The sequence below is a fragment of the Gloeophyllum trabeum genome, assembly GCF_000344685.1.
Source record: "Gloeophyllum trabeum ATCC 11539 unplaced genomic scaffold GLOTRscaffold_00015, whole genome shotgun sequence".
In the NCBI taxonomy this organism is placed as follows: Eukaryota; Fungi; Basidiomycota; class Agaricomycetes; order Gloeophyllales; family Gloeophyllaceae; genus Gloeophyllum; species Gloeophyllum trabeum.
In genome coordinates this window covers 306,427-328,687 of record NW_006920424.1, presented here as the reverse complement: position 1 = coordinate 328,687, position 22,261 = coordinate 306,427, and the positions used below count along the sequence as shown (strand labels likewise).

Sequence of the window (22,261 nt, the reverse complement as noted above, 5' to 3'; positions counted from 1 at the left end):
TATAGACGCAACAATGTTGATTCCATCGTTACACTGAAAAGCAAGGTGAGAGATCGGCGTTTAGAGAGGCTAGCCTGACTGAAAGCCTCGTGAGTAGCATTGAAGCAAGGCATCAAATGAAGACACGCTTCTTCCTGGTTTGTTGAAAGCATATGTGCTGCCGAAACATTGGGTTCAAAGCGAGGTCTTCGGTTGGCGTTCCAAGGTACATGCGACGTACTCGTGATGGACGGACTTGGTCCTTTGTCTATAGCTTCGGGTAGGACAACGTCAGAGCGCGTTCGGGCAGCATCGATATCCCTGTCAATGGCAGAGAACAGAGTAAAAACACGCGGCGAGGCCACAGAATTGGCACTGGCCCGACGACCAGGTTCCTTTGAACCTCGATTAGAGTCGTGGCATACAAAGAGGTCGTTCCCGCCCATGGTGTGATGCGTAAGCACACTGCCAGTGAATGCTGTGGACTGCGTTGGTGGAAAACGGCCGCGTTTCCTCCTCGGAAACTTGCCATATTTGGCAGTTATGTTTTGCTATTGGTCCGATCACCTTCAGCCTCTCCCACCATTTCCTTTGCATTTCCCTGCTATAAGTATTCCAGTGCCCGTCCGTGGCTGAGGAGACCTTTTCTCGCTTGAGACGCTGCGGTATCCTTCTAAAACACGTTCCAGATACATACGCGGTGAAGCCGCACTATATCCGTACAGCCAGTATTGAGACCAACTAGGATCACTTGTGAGAGATTCAATCACTATCTCATAGCCCCTATATAGTCTGAACGCGTCCCAGCATAGTGAAAGCTCTAGCGCAGCGCCTACCATGACCGTCCCGACGGACGTCGACAAAGTGTCCATCCTGGGCAAGGAGTCCATCCACTGTGGCTTCCACCTCATCCCTTACATCGTGGACACGGTCGTAAAGACCCTGCCCTCGTCTACATATGTCCTCATAACCGACACGAACGTCGCGGGTTTCCACTTGCCCGCGTTCGAATCTGAGTTCGACCAGGCGATCAGCAAACTGCCGGCGCAGGGCAGACCCAGATTCCTCTCCTTGGTCATCCCGCCCGGGGAGACCTCGAAGAGCCGAGAAGGCAAAGCGAACATCGAAGACTTCCTGTTGCTGCACAGATGCACCCGGGACACAGTCATTCTCGCCCTGGGCGGAGGAGTCATCGGCGACCTGGTGGGCTTCGTCGCGGCGACCTTGTAAGTGCCCTCCTACCTTCAACGCCGAGTATCACAAGGCATGTTCACTCGACCCCAGCATGCGCGGCGTACGCTTCGTGCAGATCCCGACTACTCTCCTCGCGATGGTCGACTCGAGCGTGGGCGGCAAGACCGCGATCGACACGCCGTTAGGAAAGAACCTCATCGGTGCCTTCTGGCAGCCGGAGTACATCTTTATCGACGCTGCATTCCTCGAGACGCTACCCGCGCGCGAGTTCTCAAACGGCATGGCCGAAGTAGTTAAAGTGAGTTCCCTACATATACTCATATCCTCCTCAGCTGACTGGGCGTACAGACGGCAGCGATCTGGAACGAAGACGAGTTCATCGCGCTCGAGTCACGCTCCGCCGCGCTCTTCTCGGCCATCCAGACCCCCTCGGCGAACTTCGCCGGACGTACCAAGTCGACGCGCTCAGCGGCGCAGGAACTCCTGCTGTCGGTCATCGTCGGCTCCATCTCCGTCAAGGCGCATATCGTGACGGTCGACGAGCGCGAGACCGGGCTGCGCAACCTGGTCAACTTTGGCCATACCATCGGACATGCCATCGAAGCAGTCCTCACCCCGTCCATGCTACATGGGGAATGTGTCAGTATCGGTATGATCCTCGAGGCAGAGGTTGCGAGGAGTATGGGCATCCTCGGTCAAGTTGGAGTGGGGAGGTTGAACAGGTGCCTGAAGGCGTATAACCTGCCAGTGTCGTTGAACGATCCTCGTATCACGAGTCTCCCCGCGAGCAAGCTGTTGACAGTTGACAGGCTGCTTGACATCATGAGAGTCGACAAGAAGAACAGCGGCGCTCAGAAGAAGATTGTCATCCTGAGCAGGATCGGGAAGACGTACGAGGAGAAGGCGACGAACGTCTCGGACGAGATCATCGCGAAGACACTCGCAGATGCGGTCAGGGTCGTTCCGGGAACGCCGAGCAAGAACCCGGTCAGGATGGCCACGCCCGGGTCGAAGAGCATCTCCAACCGAGTTTTGCTGCTCGCTGCTCTTGGGACCGGGACGTGCAGACTCAAGAACCTGCTGCACTCTGATGATACGCAGGTCATGATGTCCGCGCTTATGGATCTGAAGGTGAGCGTATCCTTCTTCGCGTCTGTACGTAGCATCTAACATATACGTTCTAGGGAGCTAGCTTTGCATGGGAAGACGGAGGCGAGACCCTTGTAGTAAAGGGCGGCGGCGGATCCCTCTCAGTGCCCCCTCCAGGCAAAGAGATCTACCTCGGCAACGCAGGCACTGCTGCCCGCTTCCTCACCACCGTCTGCACTCTTGTGCAACAGGCTTCCGGCGACGCCACCACCGAGTCTGCGAAGACCACTGTGATCACCGGCAATGCGCGCATGAAACAGAGACCTATCGGGCCCTTGGTAACTGCCCTCAGAGCTAACGGCAGCTCCATCGACTACCTTGAGAACGAAGGCTGCTTGCCGTTGTCCATTGCGCCGAATGGGTTTAAAGGCGGCCGCGTCCAGCTGGCGGCGAGCGTATCGAGCCAATACGTGTCCTCGATTTTGCTCTGCGCGCCCTACGCACGAGAAGAAGTCACGCTCGAGCTCACCGGCGGGCAAGTCATCTCGCAGCCGTACATCGACATGACAATCGCGATGATGAAGAGCTTCGGGATCGAGGTCGTCCGCGAGAAGGATGCGGACGGGAAATTGCTGGACGTGTACCGCATCCCGAAGGGCACGTACAAGAACCCCGAGGCGTACAGCATCGAGAGCGACGCGAGCAGCGCCACGTACCCGCTAGCGGTCGCGGCTATCACGGGCACGACGTGCACGATCGAGAATATCGGGAGCGAGTCCTTGCAGGGCGACGCGCGGTTCGCGAAGGAGGTCCTGGAGCGGATGGGCTGCAAGGTCGTGCAGACCGCTACGGAGACCACTGTGACGGGCCCGCCGAAGGGGCAATTGAAGGCCCCTGGATACATCGACATGGAGCCGATGACGGACGCGTTCTTGACGGCGAGTGTGTTGGCCGCTGTAGCCGCAGGACCTGGCAGCGTGGAAGGAAACGTCACCAGAATTGAGGGGATTGCGAACCAGAGGGTCAAGGAGTGCAATCGTATCAAGGCCATGATCGATCAACTGGGTACGCATAGCTGCGATGCGATGATGACTTTCTACTTACCCGCATTGCGTCCTTGTAGCGAAATTCGGGGTTGAGACTAAAGAACTGGATGATGGTCTCGAGATCTACGGCAAGCACATCTCGGAGCTGAAGCAAGGCGCCAGTGTACACTGCTACGATGACCACCGTGTAGCAATGGCCTTCAGTGTCCTCGCCACTGTAGTCGGTGGTACAGTCCTGGAGGAGAAGCGTTGTGTCGAGAAGACTTGGCCCAATTGGTGGGATGACCTTGAAAACAAGGTTTGTAGTATCAATTGCTATGCATATGATCTTTTGGCTGACTTTCGTGCAATAGATTGGCATCAAGGTGGAGGGTGTGGAGCTGGCTAGTACAGTGGAGTCCAGTGCTTCTCCCAGCGGAACGCTTGAGAAGGACCCGAAAGCCTCTGTCGTCATCCTTGGTATGCGAGGCTCAGGCAAGACTTTCATTGGTGAATTGGCTGCGTCGACTCTGGGGTGGCCGTTCGTCGATGCAGACGTCTACTTCACTGAGAAGCATCAAACTGGTGTCCGCGAGTACGTTCACCAGAATGGCTGGCCCTCCTTCCGCACTGCGGAGACCGAGATTCTCAAGGAACTCTTGTCCACTTACCCCAGCGGCCATGTAATCAGCCTTGGCGGCGGAATCGTCGAAACTCCTGAAGCCAGGGATGTCCTCAAGCAGTATGCGAAGAAGGGGCCCGTCGTTCACATCGTGCGTGAGGTTGACGAAGTTGTCAAATACCTTGGCGAGGAGACCAGCAGACCTGCCTACGGAGAGCCTGTTACCGATGTTTTCCGTCGTCGCGAACCTTGGTTCCTCGAATGCTCTAACTACGAGTTCGTCAACTACACCGGCGTTCTTACTTCTCCTAATGGTCATGCAGATACCGCTGGCGGAGTAGCTAACGGCGAAGACTATCTTGCGGGCAAGCCTCTCAGCTCTGTCAGGGACGAAGTGGCCCGCTTCTTCGGTCATATAACAGGACAAAAGCCCAACTTGGCATCCAATCTCGCCAAGGACACGCGTTCGTATTTCCTGTCTCTCACGTATCCTGATGTTACGCCGTCTTTGCCTCACATAGAAGAACTTACCACCGGAGTGGACGCTGTGGAATTGCGGGTGGATCTTCTACGGTCACCGAAAGACATCGGTGGCTTTACCACGTATGTTCCTCCGGCTGCATATGTCGCGGAGCAGCTTGCTGCCTTGCGCAGGAAAACGACGCTGCCGATCGTCTTTACTGTCCGAACTGCTTCGCAAGGTGGTTCCTTCCCCGATGGCGACGAGAAAGCAGCCTTCGAACTCTTCAACCTCGCCGTCAGGACCGGCATTGAGTACATCGATGTCGAGATATCCTGGTCTGAGAAGCGTATCAAGGATTTATCTGCTCGGAAGGGTCACTCGCAAATCATCGCCTCCTGGCATGATTGGAGCGGGAAGATGAAGTGGAACAGTGCTGAAGTGAAAGAGAAATATGACACCGCAGCGCGTCTGGGAGATATTGTGAAGATTGTGGGGAAGGCGAACTCCCTGGAGGACAACTTTACGCTCTACGAGTTCGTTTCCAAGATGCGCGCCGCAGCAGATTCTAAGCCGTTCATCGCCATTAACATGGGAGTTGAAGGACAGATGTCTCGGATTCTGAACTCGTCCTTTAGCCCTGTTACCCACCCTCTTCTCCCGTCTAGGGCAGCGCCGGGACAACTGTCGTTCGTCCAAATTCAGACGGCTTTGCATCTGATTGGCCAACTCCCCGCTCGCCGATTCTTCATCTTCGGCAACCCAATTGCCCACTCAATGTCTCCCACTCTTCACAACTCCGGTTTCGAAGCCCTAGGACTACCGTACAAGTATGAGATCTTTGAGACATCTGAAGTTGGAGAAGAGATCAGGGCCGCAATTGCCTCGCCTGACTTCGGCGGTGCCTCGGTGACCATCCCCTTCAAGTTGGACATCATCCCGCTGCTCGATGCGTTGTCACCTGAGGCTGAAGCCATCGGCGCTGTCAACACCATCATACCTCAGACGAAGAATGGTTCACACATGCTGTACGGCGACAACACCGACTGGATCGGAATCCGCGAGTCCATCCTCTCCCGCCTGCCGAGCAGCATAAAGAAGCCGGAAGCAGCTCTTATCATCGGTGCCGGAGGCACCTCCCGCGCGGCCATCTACGCTCTGCAGAACCTCGGGGTTGCCCGCATCTACCTGTTCAACCGGACCCGCAGCAGCGCGCAGGCGCTAGTGGACGCCTTCCCCAACGCGCACATCGAGCTCGTAGACGAGCTGGGCAAGTGGCCTGACGACGGCCCCGCGCCGTCGGTGATTATCTCCACTGTCCCCGCGTCAGCTACAAGCGTCGAGAGCTCGTCCGAGGGGCTGTACCTCCCGAGCGCAATATTCGCGCCCGAGGGCGGCGTGGTGATCGACATGGCGTACAAGCCGGCGATGACGCCCTTGCTGACTCTGGCGGCTTCAACTCCGTCAGGTAAAAAGTGGAACGCGGTGAAGGGCGTGGAGGTGCTGCTCGAGCAGGGGTACAGGCAGTTCGAGTTGTGGACGGGAAGAAGGTGCCCGCGGAAGGTGGTCGCCCAGAAGGTTTGGGAGAAATACAATGCGTAGACTTCAACCGTCTAGAGAAATAGCAACAATGTATTCAAAATATAATGAATCTATAGATTGATTGTCTTACTTGATGAAGCGATGAAGCTCAAGGCAAGTCCGAGGAATAAATACCATGCTGGTCTTGTGTGAATACATATTTCGAACATAGCTACAGAGAAATCGAAAATCAATACATCACTATGTAACATACGACTCTGAATGTCGTTCATTACTGCTCCTGCTCTTAGACTAGATACTTCTCGTGCGAGGGATGAACCTCACGCTGCTCCTCAGAGTACTCAGGCCTTGTCCCCATTCCCGTTAACCGCAGGCGCGCCTTTGCTATTCCCGATACTATGTTCCAAGGGCCCGTCGGGCATGGGGCTCGGCTCATCGTCCGTGCTGTCCTCGGGCGGGACGAGCGGGCTCGCACGCTTCGAGACGTGCTCGACGCGCCCGTCTAGCCAGCGGACGGTCACGCTTCCGTCCTGAGTAACAAGTATCAGACGTTAGCGGAGAAGGAAGGGAATGCAGGAAGGGAGAAGTGCACACCTGGTTGCCGAAATACGCGGCCTTGGCCATGTGGCAGAAGAGGCCGACCTCGACGACGCCTGTTAGCATCTTCAGCTTGGTGAGGAGCTACAAGAGATGTCCAGCCAAGAATAGAAGACAACCAGTCAGCATATGCTCACGCGATCAAAAAATAAAATAGAGTAGGAAAGCGAAGAAACAGAGGGGTACTCGGTGGCTACATTAACGCAAACGAGACACCGCAAACTTACACCCGGCGGATGAGGAGGCGGACTCACCGTGTACGGATCCTTCATGTCCTCCTCGGGGAACGGCGCGTCAATGATGAAATTGCCGTTATCCGAGACCACAGGCCCCGCCTTCTTCTGCGCCATCCTTAGTCTACCTCACACACATGCGTCAGTCGATTATCTTCATATGAATAGACTGAGAGAAGGGGTTGATGCTCACGCGGCGTTGGGGCTCCCGATGGCATGCAGGTTCTGCAAGACCTTGGCGTACGCGAAGGGCGCGACCTCGATCGGGATGCCCGCGGTGTACGTCGTGCCGAGCACTTCGGAGTTTTTGCGGTAGTCGGCGACCACGATGAAGCTATAGTCGCCCGAGGTGAGCGGTCGTATCCCAACGCAATGTAAGCCGCACGTACGTGTCTGCCGCCTCAGCGAGCACCTTCTCTCGGAGATGACATGCACCGCCGCCCTTGATCGCGTTGAGGTCCTTGTCGACCCTGGCGGAGTATGCTCGATAAAATGCTTGGTGTGGGGGGAGTGGGTGAGACTCACTCGTCTGCGCCGTCGAGTGTGACGTCTATCCGTGGGTACTGGTCGACGTCGCCCAGGAGAAGGTTGCCCTTCACGATCAATTCTTTCGACTGGAAGCCTGCACGTTGATATCAGGGTCACGGTGAGAATGCGACAGGAGAGGGGCGGAAGGCGTGGAAAGTGCCATGGATGGATGGGAGGCTCACCGGTTGGAATGAAAACGCGGTCCTTGTTCGCCTCGCGGCCTTGTGCTACTATCCGCTCGACAACATACGGGACTGTGGATCCTGGATTGGCAAAGATCGTTCAGCCGGGCGGAGGCGTAGCGAGCGTCGATATAGCGCGTACCTGAGCCTATACCGATAACCTGTAGTTACTCAGCCTGCGTGCAGCGGAGCAAGGGAGTCATAGCAGCGCACCTTGTGTTCCTCCTTAACATGCCTGTCCACCGCTGTCCACGCCGCTAACCGTTTCGACGCTTCGATAGTGCTGAGTTTTGGTGGTACATCTGTCGTCACGGCTTCCACACCCATGAGTATTGGACACCTCCCACCACCCAGTTCTGTATGACTCACTCGCTTCGTTCTTCAATTTCGACGGTGGGGCCTCCTTCAGGTCCTTCAGTGTCGGTACGATGATATGCGATGTCCGTCCTGTGAACACGGGTCGACCAGCGAGCCCGGGCGGTGGCGAGCTCGACTCGGTCGACGGTGATCTTCGTATCCCAAGTTAGCTGTGACGTCCTTCGCGCGCTATCAGCCAGAATACGTACGGTAAGCTGGGCGAAAGCAGCGAGACTGGGACGGGGAACGGCATGCTGCTGTATTTGCTGGCAACGCGGAGAGTAGCCGTGCGGAGTGGTATGGCGGTGAGTCCCAGAGTTATGTTATTAATAACGGGGAGGAACGTTGGTGGGGTGTACAGGTGTTTTGCGGAGAAATGTCAGCTTCATCGCTTGTTTCGTCTATTCTCCACCACGCTCCGGCAGCCACCTTACACGGAGGGCGACTCTTTTCCCGACTTGCGCTCTTGCTTTCTGACGCTCATCTGTAATGTCTATCGAAGCCGGGTTCTCAGCTTCGCATTGTTCTTGCGAAAATCCGCCGGATTTACGATCCTCACTACACCACGCCGGTCTTACATTGGGCAAAGGAACTCCTATGCGGCCGGTTACGGCCAACTGCTTGCTATGTGGGTTCATAAATAACTACCCCCCTGAACGACTACGGTAAGCTTGCAGCGTCTATGGGTTGCCGGAGCGACGATACGCCTCAGGAGTCAAGACCGGGTGCGGGTGCTCACATCCGGGTAACTTGAATGCGCTTTCCAATGCCTCGGACCGGCTCTGTCCCCGTCTCATGGACAACACCGGCTCGAGAGGACTGCACAGTCTCTCTTGAATGCCATCTGCATCGTGTCGTTGACCAATTAATTCGTAAGCTCGGGACAGGGATGCGCAGCGTTGTCGAGTTTCCCTACGGCTACTCCTCTATCGAGCTGAAGTAGTCGGGGAAGGTTGTGTACCTGCTGAAGACACGACGTGAAGCGAGGCTCATCGCCCCTTTCGCCTTGGCAGCAGGCCAGAAGCTCTGGGGGGCTGGCGCTCCGTTCGTTGGCTCTTCACCTGGGAAAGATGATTCATCCCGAAGACGAATCAAGTCAGACCTCGAACCAAGAATCGTGTTTTGCATGGTCCTTGCGGGTTCCACATCCTGGTCTGTGTTTGCTGAACTGGGCCAATCTTCACGCTCCTTGCGCTAGGGCCTCCAGCCTCTCAGCCTCCCTCTTTTCTTTCCGTTCGAGTACCATGTCATGTTTCGAATTCTGCCATTCAACGAGGCTGTACTCGAGCCTCGGGTAGACCGGTCTTTGGATACAAGGCCTGGAATTTGGGACAAAAGATCAGGCCTTACGGATTACAGATAACTCGATCTCTGTTCTAACCATATTCGACGGGCCGTCCTGTGGTACCCTCATTTCGTGGACGTAAATTGCATACCCACGGTCCCTGCCTCGCAGATCCAAGGCGTGGCGGATCAAATAAAGTTGCGTGATTGCTACGTCGCGTTTCGACTTAGGGCAACTTGACAGTAACTAGCTTGGAAGCGAAGACGTTGGAACATCCTTGTGTGTATCCCTACCGACTGGGTCCAGTGGTCTATCTTGATGTTTCATGTCTCGACGCAGCCTTCCGGTATCTGTACAGGTTATCGTGATAACGTCCTCGATGTGGTTCTGTAGCCCCTATGCCGTCTGCTACACTCACCTCTCTGCGGCGAATGAGTCCTGACGATAGACGATGGACTCGTCGCCCCTCAGGTGGCCAGTCACTGCAAGTGTAAGAGAGTATGGACGATCATGCTACAAACTCATGCTGGCTCGCCTGAAACAAGATATGGCCAGAATCATTGGACCGACGTCGGTTATACCGGCTACACCTTACAAGGCTTAAACAGGTATTTGTGCTCATCGACTACGACTCCGTTTCAAGTAAGCCTTGACTTGCTGCAATCCTGGCATCTCCGTCATCACGTCCTCCAGGTCTCCATAAGAAAACAAGACCCTTTCTTCGACGAAAAGCGCGGTGCGCGCTCTATTGCTTGAATATATTCCTTCTGCGTCACAATGCTGGCGTAGATCTTTTTGATGTGTCCGTAACAAGGCCTCTTTGCGATCTCTATAAATCTGACTCGCAAGCTGAGAATATACCTTCACGAAGTAGTCTGCACATCATGGCGTCTGAGTGGTCTGGCTCGGAGACTGAGGATGTATCCTCAACAAGTGATCTGTATATCATGGCGTCCGAGTCCTCTGACTGGGAGGCCGAGGATGTACCTTCGCCCAGTATTCATAATGTCATGACGTTCATGCCGTCTCCATCTCGTAGGTTGCGCGGATCACTCACATCCACCTGCTCATCTAACGATTGCACCCAGGTGAACTGTTTCATCTGTACAATCCTCTCGCGTTCCCACCAAGGGTTACGAATGGTGTACGTTCCAACCCGTATTACCAATCTCTGCTTGCCGTCTTCCTCGGCCAGCCGATGGGCTCAGGGGGGAGGCTCGTCAGCCTGAGCGACTTCTTGGTTGCAGGCAAACCTTCCTTCGTCATCACGGAATGGGATTTCTACCAACCTTACGCCGAGTTGTACTCGAAATTTATGATAGACCATTTCCCAAGCTCCGCCACAATCGAGCGGCGAGATGCGGTATTCCTGGACTTGTGCTCCCGCATACGCAGGGTCTTCGCTCGATCATTTCCCTTGGAGGGCCATATCTGCCACGCGCTCTTCTTGCTACGCGGCATCAGGCTGAAGCTTGACTCGGCTCAGCTAAGAGCTGAGCTGGGCACCCGCATTGCGGCAGACCTCTATAATTGGGCTGTCGTGGCTCTAATGGTGGCCCACAAATATATGGAAGACAGCTCCTATAGTAGGAAGAGCTGGGCCATTGTGGCAGGTCGAGAGTGGACTCCAGATTGGGATGAAATAGATGAGATAGAGAGGGAGTTCTTGCTAGCCCATGATTATATAGTGAAAGTCGCCTGGGAGCGCCTGCCCGAATTAAAATCCGAGATAGGCTGGCCTGATCACAGCGAAATCGTACGGCTCAAACTCGGAGATCCAGACGTGGGCCAAAGCGTTATCACCTCAAGCCCGGATTACTCTTCTTCTGACCACCTTCCTGAGTCCCCGAGGTATCTGCTGCTTCCGGCCCCAGATTGCGGCATTGCACGATACCATGGCAGTGAGGAGGCTGACGGACAGATCTCCTTGGTTGATGGTCTTCATAACGTGGACTCCTACATTGCCGAGTTTCAATCGCCCTGTGGGACGAGGCGGTGCTATCCTATGAGGTCCCATCATGTTGCAATGTCGCCTCTAGAGGTGACCACAGTTCCAGGTAAGTCCTTAGGAACGCCTTCCGCATCATACTGATGCATCGAATTCAGGGGCTCCTCCTGAGGACCTGCGACACTATGATTCCCAGTTATTTTTTGATCAGATCTACTGGCTCTGATGGACTGCGGCGAGCTTGCGCAAATGCTGGGGCTGACGTTTTCCCCGACCACACATGTACATAGGTGTATCAGGATGATAGGAAACGTATGTAGGCCTGAAGATGGTTCCCTGGTAACACTGGCAGACTAAGTACTTCGATCTGCGTAATTCTAATAAAGAGCTGCGCATTGCAGATATCGACCTTATGGAGGTGTTCTCGCTACAGTGAGGAGTTGAGCAGTGTATGGTTTTCCCTAGGAGCCGGCGAAGCCGGGCCGAATGTCGAAGTCGGAGGGCCCGAGCACCCCGCCACTCTCTCTCGCTCTCGCTTCACCGGTCTTGCTGCAAGTTGAAGCACAGCGCTCGCGTTTCACCAACACCAACTTGAACCAAACGAGAGAAGGCCCTTTGGCCACAATATCTACGCTAATATGAAGAGTCAGAAGGGTTTAGGAAGTCGCGTTTGCGCTTGCACCACAGAGCAACCTACGTATCTCCAAGCTTCGAGTGTCCTACTCATGGTATCGAGGTCGCTTGGTCAATGGTCACCCTCCATGATTAATGCTTCGGGCCCCCTAATTTCCATTCGATGCACGCTGCGCCTCTCGTGTCGAGGTGTCTAGAAGTGACAAAGGCGCTTTGATCCAAGCGCTGTGGTGCGAGGTGTATAAATCCATTCACGACTTTCATTACTCCACCTCACCTCGACTCTGATTTCTCGCCATGCTACCTGTCTCCCGGTCACCCCAGTTTTACAAGCCGTACGCGGCGGTATGCTGCGAGTACATCGTCACGACCTTCAATTCCCCCGCCGTCATCTTGCCACCCGGCCGCGAGCCAATGAAGCTCGAAGACCTGGTCTGCAAAATTCTTGCGCGGACCCGGATTATGCCCGACGTTGCCTGCATAGGGCTACTCTACCTCCGGCGACTGAAGGGACAGTTCCCAACCATAAAGAGCAGCACGGGCGACGCTGCATTGGTGTTATGCGTGGCGATTTTGATCGCGCAGAAGTACAATGACGAAACAACATGGCACGCAGCAAATCAGTGGTGTCTAGCCACTGGACGTATTATACCCTTGAAGACGATGGTCGCAGCGGAGAAGCACTTCCTGGAGTATCTCAGTTGGGACTTACGCGTGGAAACGCAGGATTTGAACGGCTTCAAGGAAGAGATCGGATGGCCTCGGTCAATAGACGTTCCTGAAATGACATGGCTACCTTCCGTTCATTTGCCATCGGAGGACACCGAGGGTGAGAGTCCTGACCCTCCCGGGATGCAAGAAGTCCGTGGCCAGGATATACATCCTAACTCGTCCCAAGAGCCAAGAACCTCACCTGTATTCCTGGAGAATGTGCTCGTGCTAAAAGTGCTTCGACGCAGCTACAGCTGCGATTATCTCGCTCCGCGACCTTTAGCAATGGATGTACCACGATTCTTAGACGACTCACAGCTTCCTGAAACATGCTAGGCCGGGGACGGGTGAGTATGTACAGCAACTAGCGACAGCGGATTGAGATGGGTTCCTTCGCTGTATACATGGACAATTGTAAATCAATGTATGACAATAGAGTTCTGTACATCGTCTGGCACGACTTAACAGCCACTGGTACAGAGTTGTGGCAAACACAGCGGGCAAGGACCGGTGTCCCGCCACCGGTCATTCATCTTTCACGGCAAGGGTGGGAGAACACTTTCCTAGGATGCTCCGTATCAGAACATGATACAGACATAAAGAATGAAAGGACAATGTTAATTAAATGTCCCCTGATTTTTAGGGACCTTTCCTTGTTCACTCAAAGGACATTCTTCATGTCCAGCTTATGGTCCAGCAAGGACCATTCTAGGAAAGTGTTCTCCCATCAGGGAGATGTTCCTGGCATGCCCGCCGGCGGGACATCGGTCTCTGCCCGCAGTGAAACCATCTGCCACTTCATTCTCGACATCGGTAAGCACGGGCCGCATGGACAACGTACTTTCGCACGCCTACGGAATCGGACGGAATCTCCTGTGGCACGAGCACGTGAGCTGTGGCATCGACGCGTCTCAACGCAGACCTTCCACATCGATCCTGTGCGCGACATTTATCACCTCTACACTATCTCAAGCGTATGAAGGTCACAGAGGAAGACTTGGAAGAATACTACGAGCACTTCGCTCGCGTGTGCTTTGGCTACATCTGCGAGTGGTTCCCCTGCTCGTTGCACGTCGTCGCACCGCCAGACCCACCTCGCCGACACCTGCCCAATTATATCGACCTCGAATCCTTCATCCGCGGCATCTTCGTCAGAAATATGCTCAGACCGGAGGCCATATTTGCAGCCCTCTGCATCCTGGAACGCGTGAGGCGTACTGTGGCATCCTTAGATGCCACACGCGGCGAACATCTGTTCGTCGCAGCACTCGTCCTCGCAGACGACATACTCTACGAGGAACAGGCTCTCCACAGTGTCTTCTGGGCAGAGGCCACACAGTTCGTCATCCCGCTAGAGGTCATCGACAAGTGTGCGCCCGACCTCTTGCGTCTCCTGCAGTGGAAAGTAGACTTCCCCCCGGAGATGGTGCCTTCCTTCAAACGAGCCATATGCTGGCCTGAAGATGTCGTGATGAAGGGAGAGAGGTTCAAGGAGGCAATGGCGGCTAGGAACGGTGGCATGCCAAGAGCCCGCCGTCCAAAGCCGGTGGTGTCAAGGGACTGCAAGCCGAATCGAAGGAGTCTCCCCAACGGGAAGCCGATACCATCTGTGTGTCTGACTACGGCTGCATTCGCACCGTGGGCTGAGCCAAGGAAAAGAGGATCTTATGAAGAGAGCGGACCGCCTTTGTGAATTGTGAGCGCTTTTATTGACTCGAGCATGTCCTTGGTATTGATATTGATGTCGTGCTCCTTTCCTGTCTTTGTTCCCCTTACAGGAAACCATCTCCATGTAAGCTTATTAGAGGCGCGGGACGTCATGCATCGGAATTCTCTATGCGCAGCCTGTCCGATCGACAGTCATCTCCTGTTGTAGCTTCGTTGAATTCAGAAGAGATTCATCATGTTATCGAGTGCGAACACCAACCGTTATATGTGTAGTACTCGTCGACTGTCTCCGCTCGGAAAGCTGTGGACCGCCGTTGAACCTTCAAAAGGAAGCATGAGATGTTGTGATCATAGCCGCATGGAAGCGGAACGGACCAGGTCATCGGTTCCACTCCATCGTATCGCCTTCTTTGATTACGCTCTCCTCCTCTGCCAAGGCATTGACTAGCCCTAGATCAGGTATCCGCTCTGGTATATGTACCAACTCACAACGGTAGTGGTAATCGCTGCGGTCACAAAGTTTCGGATTCCTGCCTATGGCGTAGCCTTTCAGCTGCACGGACAGCCAGGGTCAACATACCTGCTCGAGGATACCCAGTACATTGCGTTATTTTTCAGACCCTCAGTATGTCTTGCCATCAAATATAGAGCGATGTTTCGACTGCTCCTGGCGGAGCTGTCAGTTCCAAATTCTCGAAGCTGTCATCTAATATGACATATTTGAAGTCATTGCCATAATCTGACAGCAAGGTACAGCCAATATACCGTACAGATCCTGACAGATCAACACAGAGTTTGACTGGAGTGTAGCTTGTGGATCGCCGAAATCGCTCATAGCAATGAACCCAATGCAGTATACCACGCGGTCCAAAGCGCTGTTGCAAATCCTCCTGAATAAAGCCAGGCTTACACTGAAGAAAAAGGGTTAGTAGATTTGAAAGAAATGCGCACCGATGGCAGCTGGAGGTCTTCCGGGTAACGTTCTAGTTCACATCGTTCTGGACCCCCTATTTCACGCCTAGATATTCGGGTGCAATCAGTCAGCGACCGCTGAACGTCCTGTAAGATCGAGCCCAAGTCCATTTTTGACATGTTGGTAAGTATACGGCGGTCCAGTTATGGTGCTAAATCAAACAGATGCCCCGCGCAGGACATCCTTCGGGCTTGTTCCGGCCTCAGCCATATGGCGTTTGGCATGTCTCATGGTGATGTACATCCATCTGCAGAATGGTGAAAACTCGTCTGGCGTGGAGGAGGACCTAACATGGGGTAATAAGAACCTGCAGTTCAGTAGAGCAAGATGACTCACGTGAGGCTGATCTCCAGCAGACGTTGACACAAGGGGTCGTGTTTGGTATACGACAGCAACGACGGGACTATAAAGGTGCCATTCGTACATGAAGCGGGTCATGACAGCTTGCATTAGGTTCTTTAGTAATAAATTAGTATAGCTTTGTGAAGCCTGAGTGAGCTTAAGCTGACATTTGGGGTCATTTCGTTTCAGGGTACCATGGTGCCTTTGTTGCGACATCTGCAGTCGTGTCAACAACACCTCAGAAGTGGCGAATGGAAGAGAGATCCTGTGGGGTACTACCAGGTATCGCCCGGTGTCTCTGCTTGTAGACCAAAGCCCGTCAGAACTCGGGGAGGTGTATACAGCGCTGCACTGCTCACTTCAATTTGATTTTCCGCCCAAACAACAAAGATTCAGCAAGCGGTATTCACAGATGATCCCAAATCCACGAATGTCCCGGGTGCATATTATCACACGCGTTCTTGAACAACGCGTTTAGAAGGCTTATTAGCACTGGATGAGTTACGAGATCTTCCTCGACCGCAAGCAGCTCCATCCATCGCTTGACTGTAACATAACTAATATCGGCGCAGATATCGAAGAAAAAGGGGTGGGTCCCGCCAACATCATCCACCAACTTTGACCCAACTAGTGGAGCTTTCAAGCGTCCGAATTAAGGGTATTGTTGGCAGGTAGAAGGAGCCAGTTTGTGTGTCCAGACAAACATGAGCCATAGCAACTTGAAGCAGCTTGTGCCCAAGTCCAGGCTGGTAGTGAGACGTGGTAGCATGGGAGCCGCTGTCACTCTCGAAATCGGCATCCTGTCGGAGCTGAGCTCATACGTACACTGGGATTGTCTTCTGCGGTATGCGGATCGAGGACATGACGACAGTAGAACGAGCAAAATGGTCACTCGCGAGAGCTTCTACATCGTGATTTCACGCATATCTAGACAGTGTAAGCAAGTTACTTTGCATCCGAGTCCTCCAAGTTGCAAGGCGCGACTCTGGCGCGACTTGTACCGTACTGAGGCTGGGAGTACTGAGTCGCGATATCGATGGCTATAGCTATTAGAAGCCGAACCTCCGCAGGTCGCCTATCTCTACATGTCGAATTGACAAAGGATACAGTACGTTTCAGTAAAGATATATTTTGCGAGTACATCATGCCTATCATACAGCCCCAACCTAAGACGGGACGCTCTGCTGCAGGATCACCGGGCATACTCAAGCTTCTACTTATGACAGTAACTTGGGTTAAGCTTCATTCTCTGCATGGGCGAATTCATCCAAGAACTTCTCTGATGCGCGGACAACCGTATTAACGTGCTCAATGGACAGCGGTTCGTTTCTGGCACACAGACATTGGAATGAGGAAGTCGAAAACGATGTAGGGCCAACTCACGAAGCCAATGCCAGAGCTTGGGCTGTCCTCACCAAGTTCTTGATGGTGCGGCCTTGCAAACGATCTGAGTAAGCGTCCGACACTGAAGATGTATCGTGTACTCACCGTTGAAGGGCTTAAGCGACAGATCATCCAGATCTTGCGTTGTGAGCTCACGCCGAGCGTCCTTAACCTTATCCGCGGATACCTCGACGAAGCCCGTACTAGCGTCTGAGCCACTCATAGAACCAGGGGAGTCGCTTCCTTCGGCATGTTCGACAGGTATTTTGGCCAATTCGAAGAACTTCTGCCAAACGCGGCGCCGGGCACTCTGATCAAGCTCCGAATACTTGATACCTGCGGCCGATGGTTTGATCAGAGCGATCAGTAGGTTTAATATTGGGTTCCTTACCTATCGAGAAACGCGACAGAAAAGCGTCATCGAAGTTCTTGATGCGATTAGTTGTCAGGAATAGTACTCCTCGATGGTATTCCAGAACCCGCAAAGCCACCGAAACAAGTGCGTTGCGGGACAGCTACCATTTTATATGAGATTGACGGATTATATACAGCTATTTCTACGTACCTCGTGCAAGCTCCGCCGTTCTAGATACACCTAGGCAAAGGGGAATTCAACTCAATCAGATATAGAGGAATCAAGACATACATCGGCTTCATCAATCAGCAGTACTGCATCCCAAGCTGTCGCCAGCTAGTAGGTATGACGGTCAATGCGAGGCCAGCTGATTCAGGGGTAGCTACTGAGGGTACCTTCAGAATACTCCTCAGGCTTTCCTCGAGTTGCGAGGGCGCAGCGGGCAGCTCCGAAGAACCAACCATATACAAAGGCCTTTTCAGGTACTCTGCTACCGCTTCTGCAGTGAGCGTCTTTCCCGTGCCTGGCGGCCCATGCAGAACAGCAATCTGCGAAAGGAGGCAGATTGAGTTAGGCTATGCTCTAGGTCACTCTAGAGACGAACACACCAGTCCGCCGCCCTTGCCGGAGATCACGTCGGCGATTATCTGCTTGGTCGAGTTGACATTCTTTGTTACGTCTACGAGTCCTTTGATTAGGGTCTGTGCGGTAGTTCAGCATGTGCAATTCATGTAACGCTGGAGCACTCCACCTTGGTGTCCGGGTCCAGGACAAGGTGATCCCAGGCGCCTTCGTCGTGTACGACAGGAGAAAGTTTCTCAACGAGGAAGCTCCTCCATTGCTGGAATGTCCGACTCAGCAAACAAACGCCACGGGGAGTTGAAAAACGTGGCACCTTCAAAGTTAGGTCAAACCCGTATACCGAGGTTGGTAACAGATATAATTGCTCTTCCGCTAGCTCAGGTATCTCCTTATCCCTGCAGATTTTAGGTCGTCGCTGTTACCTCAAGGCACGAAAATCAGCAAAACCTACGGGTCGGCTATGTACCCTCCCCGGTTATCGTAAGCCACTCGATCAACGATAACTCTTCTCTGACGTGGAAGAAATATTGAATAATTCTATCCGCACAAGTAGATCGACCTACATCGTCATCTGGGACACTTGTCAGATAACAGCCCGCATGTACGAGGTGAGAAACATACAAGCCCTGTAATGCATACCAGAATAGGAAGTATAGAGCCTTCCCCGCTCTAAGATATTGTCTGAGCCTGAGCTTTGCTCCAAGTTACTCTTTCCACTTACCTTTCAACTTAGCCTCCATTTCTGGAGTGAGAAGGACGCAAGACAGGTCCTCCAATTGCGCGGTACCCTATACCTTGTTTGAACATCACTGGCATCACGTAGTACACAGATGGGCAAGACCTTGAACATCGCAATAGACTCGCTATCCGTGTAAGAGGAGTAATCACTTCCGTCCCAGTACACGCCTTCCCCTTTGATGTAGAATACCGGATCCGGACCTCTGGGAATCATCCTCGTTAGCTTGCGGATTTCATTGCTACTCAGCACCTACCCGGTATAGCGTGTAGATTGTACCGTTAGAGCGACATTGCCAGCTAAGATCTTGCGGCCCTTCTCGAAGTAGTAGAGTAAAAGATCATATTCGATTTGTTCGTAAGAAAGCAGCATTGCCAGCCGATCCGCACTGTACGGACTGGTGATCAGTAGAGGGCGGACAGGGCTCACTCCGACTTACATGGGCTGAAACTCTGCGTCAAGGAAGTGCAGAAGAACGACAGCATGCTCTAAGATGTCGGAAAGATACTGCTTGATGTGTTCGTCCCCAAGGTGGCCTATGCATATTCCATCGATCAGAGCAGGCCACTGCTTATTTGCGCTCCTAGGCTTACCATAATCAATGTCCTTCGCTCCCAGCTTGCGAGCCAATTTGCGCCGCTCATTCGCGCATTCATCAGGGGCACCGAGAATGTCTTTCAGCAGATTGAATCGAGAGTGTAGGTCTTTAAGAATTCGGAAGAATCGTTGCAGACCGTATTCCGGGTCACTTCTGAAAAATTCATTGCCAATGTATGCCCTTCGTAGCATGTTAGAGACGTCAAGCATAGCAATCGATTATCTTACCTAAGAAAATTGATAAGCATCGGGCTGAACTCAGTCAATATTATCTCCGAAGGTTCTAGATGAGGGGGGGGGGGGGTTGAGTCCGATTTGTTTGTCACAGCGGCCAGCAACGCCATCAGCATGCGCACCTTGGGGATTGCGCTCTTTATAGCGGGCATCGACGTAGAAGTAGTTCTCGAGATCGCATCGCGGCGGCGGCGGCGTGTACTCGGATGGATCGTACGGCATCCATTCATATTCCTCATAGGACCTGAAAATTGGTTCCAAACGATGAGATGCTAGGGCAGAAATTCGAAGACTCGTACCATATAAGGTTGCGCTTTTTGTAATGCAAAGACTGATTTTCCTTTGACCCGACGGAGTTTTCTACTAAATGTAACATCAACACGATCCGAACAGCACTCATTCGGCTTGTTGCACCTTCTGAGGGATTCGACGTTGCTTCCGCCATATTTCCAGCGATGTGCTCTACGTTTCCTGACGTATGCATTCGAGATAGTGATATCTAATTAGAAGGAACATCATACGAATACGAGGAGACTATCGAACCTTGCACTGGTTGCGACACCATATCCGATTTTTCCTGTTCGTCCGGGTTACACATGATACGGAGGACGCTGTATCAGCAGCCGGACAGTGCAAAGTTGCAGCGCCGAAGTGCAAGAGACGGGTGCAGGGGTGGGTAAGGGCAAGCACCTCATTTCAATGTCTAAATAGTGAGCAGTCGACGCAGCGTGGCTTTCCTACAGTAGGTTTCGCGTTGACTAGACACGTAAAATGTGTGAGGTTGCGCGAGTCATACTCGGATTCGATACGCCTACGCCAAAAGAAGTACCATTCTGTTTCATCTTGAATCCCACAAACGCCCACAAATGGACCTCGAGGATAGGTGAAATAGCGAATGGCCGCACCTCATGCTCTCCAACGAAATATATAAGGCATGTACAGATCCGTATATCGGTCTGCCGGCGAGCGTCGATCAGTCGAAGTACAAATGGATGTGGCCCCTACCACCATCCTTTTACGAGGGCGTCCCACGGGAAGTGACTCCCTTCGCAGCCGTAAAGTATGAGTCACTGCCACCGAGATGTTAGGCTGAAAACAAGATCCCGTGAACAGCAAGCCATCGAAAGTAAAATAGGAGGGAGAGTTGAAACGCTTGTCACAGGGCCAACGTACCCTTCCTCTTCGTCTCTGCATCACGGCTTCAGAACGGTATAAGTCAGTACCCGTACTCCAAGGCCGTGATAGGAGATGTCAGGCCTGCCTCCTGGTACAAGGTTGTGAATCCTCGGGACATGCTCCTAGATGCTCCTGCTCATATCATTGCATGGCCGAACCGGTAGATGTCGTACATGTTAGACATGACATCTCAGGACCCCCGCTAATGCTACCAGGTTTCCGGATCTTAGATTTTGATGTTCGGAAGAAATGGGCCGGATTCTGTCCCATTTTGCACCCAGGCTCCGGAATTCAGCACTTCTGTCCGGATAGTGACCTCGGCCCACGCCGCACCCAAAAGTTGAAGCAACGCGGTTAGCCCCCTCCCCCCCAGTGGACAGGAATCTGACGATCAGTCCCGGAAGGGCAGCATGGTCGGGCCACTCGATGTCCGGCAGGGCTACCGCCAAAGTGTCCGGGATTTTCACGGCCTTCCGCTGCGCGGAGCCCGGGCCCATTGTCCGGCTGGACAACCCCTTCTATCCGTATTATCGGGGGTCCTGTCATCTCAGACTCCAGCATACAGGGACCCGGGAGAGGTCCTGACAGTCAGGACCGCTCCCGGGACCTGACTCCATCTGATTGCCTATTAGTGTATGCGTTGGAAAGAGCTGACCATCTAATCCTCAGGCCCTATGCACCGTTTGTGTTCCAGCGTCTAGCTCTGCCCCATCGGTGCTCTTGCTTTGCAAGACCCGCCGAGACATCTGTCATTCACACAACTGTGCAGGCATCTTCAAGTCCCCGACGCCCGAAGATCGAGGCGCTCAGAATCAGCGACTTACGAATACACTGTCAGATCACGTGCTGCAGGGTATAACTGCACCGCGTCCGACCGATCAATCCCTTCAGCCACAACGCACACTCTCTGCTAGCTATCTCTACAAGAAGACGCACCATCGGCAAGCAAGACAGTCTTAAATATGGCCACCATCAAAGTCGGTGATAAGATCCCCAGCGGAACCTTCAAATACGTCCCCTATACACCGGAGCTGGATGACGCTGTGCGTATGAATATTATGGCAGTCCGATTTCTTAGACTGAGTCGTGTTTTCTGAATGATAATAGCTCGCATGTGGTGTTCGTGAGTAGTGCCTACTGACCTGCATCTCAAGTTGTTGGGCTAACATAAGATTGACCGCGTACAGCTACTACTCTGTCTACTGACGAATGGAAGGGGAAGAAAGTAGTACTGTTCTCTGTCCCCGGCGCCTTCACTGTAAGTCTGCCCCTAAACCTTGCCACAGCCTCGTCTGGAAACAATTTCTGCTTACCATCTGTTTAATGATCATGCCTAATCTGATGCTAACCTCAATGCTCATAGCCGACCTGCCACGCCAACCACCTCCCCCCGTACATCAAGAAGTACGACGAGTTCAAAGCCAAAGGCGTAGACGTGATCGCCGTCGTTGCTGCTAATGACCCCTTCGTGATGAGCGGATGGGCCAGAGTTTCTGGCCTGAAGGATAAGGCAAGCCTTCCCGACTTTGTCTCTCTTTCGCTTCTGACCTTCCGCTCCACCGTAGATCCTGGCCCTATCAGACACCAACGCTGAATGGTCTGGTTCCATGGGTCTTTCGGCCGATATGTCCGCAAGAGGATTCGGCATCCGTACCGCGCGCTATGCTCTGGTCATTGACGATCTGGTCGTGAAGTACATCGGGGTTAGTCTCCACTCCTATCTCTCCTTCGACACCTCACTAATCCTCTGCAGGTGGAGAATGCTCCGGGTGTTACCGTCTCGGGGGCGGACGCTGTCCTGGCGAACCTTTGACTGGATAGCGACATTCC

At 53.3% G+C, this 22,261-nt stretch overlaps 6 protein-coding genes across 6 annotated transcripts; 4 read left to right on the top strand and 2 right to left on the bottom strand.

Moving 5' to 3' along the window:
• Window positions 1-816: 816 nt before the first annotated feature.
• Window positions 817-6,024, top strand: GLOTRDRAFT_117906 (Pentafunctional AroM protein; the record flags this gene model as incomplete). Its single annotated transcript, XM_007871782.1, has 6 exons — window positions 817-1,205; window positions 1,264-1,471; window positions 1,522-2,304; window positions 2,358-3,327; window positions 3,386-3,606; window positions 3,662-6,024. 6 exons carry the CDS (start codon window positions 817-819, stop codon window positions 5,969-5,971), a joined length of 4,881 nt encoding a protein of 1,626 aa, XP_007869973.1. The 3' UTR covers window positions 5,972-6,024.
• A 228-nt stretch (window positions 6,025-6,252) lies between these two features.
• GLOTRDRAFT_48681 (ribose-5-phosphate isomerase) lies at window positions 6,253-7,778 on the bottom strand (the record flags this gene model as incomplete). The annotated part of the gene is made up of 9 exons (XM_007871689.1): window positions 6,253-6,441; window positions 6,506-6,592; window positions 6,763-6,865; window positions 6,935-7,075; window positions 7,131-7,211; window positions 7,267-7,363; window positions 7,452-7,532; window positions 7,594-7,612; window positions 7,665-7,778. 9 exons carry the CDS (start codon window positions 7,776-7,778, stop codon window positions 6,253-6,255), a joined length of 912 nt encoding a protein of 303 aa, XP_007869880.1.
• A 2,199-nt stretch (window positions 7,779-9,977) lies between these two features.
• On the top strand, window positions 9,978-11,267 carry GLOTRDRAFT_132875 (uncharacterized protein; the record flags this gene model as incomplete). The annotated part of the gene is made up of 3 exons (XM_007871781.1): window positions 9,978-10,128; window positions 10,182-11,150; window positions 11,200-11,267. The coding sequence occupies 3 exons, from the start codon at window positions 9,978-9,980 to the stop codon at window positions 11,265-11,267; spliced, it is 1,188 nt and encodes a 395-aa protein (XP_007869972.1).
• Window positions 11,268-11,971: 704 nt separating this feature from the next.
• GLOTRDRAFT_132874 (uncharacterized protein) lies at window positions 11,972-14,078 on the top strand (the record flags this gene model as incomplete). Its single annotated transcript, XM_007871780.1, has 2 exons — window positions 11,972-12,535; window positions 13,368-14,078. 2 exons carry the CDS (start codon window positions 11,972-11,974, stop codon window positions 14,076-14,078), a joined length of 1,275 nt encoding a protein of 424 aa, XP_007869971.1.
• Window positions 14,079-17,065: 2,987 nt separating this feature from the next.
• GLOTRDRAFT_48585 (P-loop containing nucleoside triphosphate hydrolase protein) lies at window positions 17,066-17,651 on the bottom strand (the record flags this gene model as incomplete). The annotated part of the gene is made up of 4 exons (XM_007871684.1): window positions 17,066-17,266; window positions 17,317-17,346; window positions 17,398-17,442; window positions 17,502-17,651. Coding segments are annotated over 4 exons (426 nt in total), but the record flags the coding sequence as incomplete, so codon positions are not given.
• Window positions 17,652-21,393: 3,742 nt separating this feature from the next.
• GLOTRDRAFT_132872 (uncharacterized protein) lies at window positions 21,394-22,244 on the top strand (the record flags this gene model as incomplete). The annotated part of the gene is made up of 6 exons (XM_007871936.1): window positions 21,394-21,474; window positions 21,539-21,554; window positions 21,619-21,689; window positions 21,795-21,959; window positions 21,997-22,134; window positions 22,185-22,244. The coding sequence occupies 6 exons, from the start codon at window positions 21,394-21,396 to the stop codon at window positions 22,242-22,244; spliced, it is 531 nt and encodes a 176-aa protein (XP_007870127.1).
• Between the last annotated feature and the right edge of the window lie 17 nt (window positions 22,245-22,261).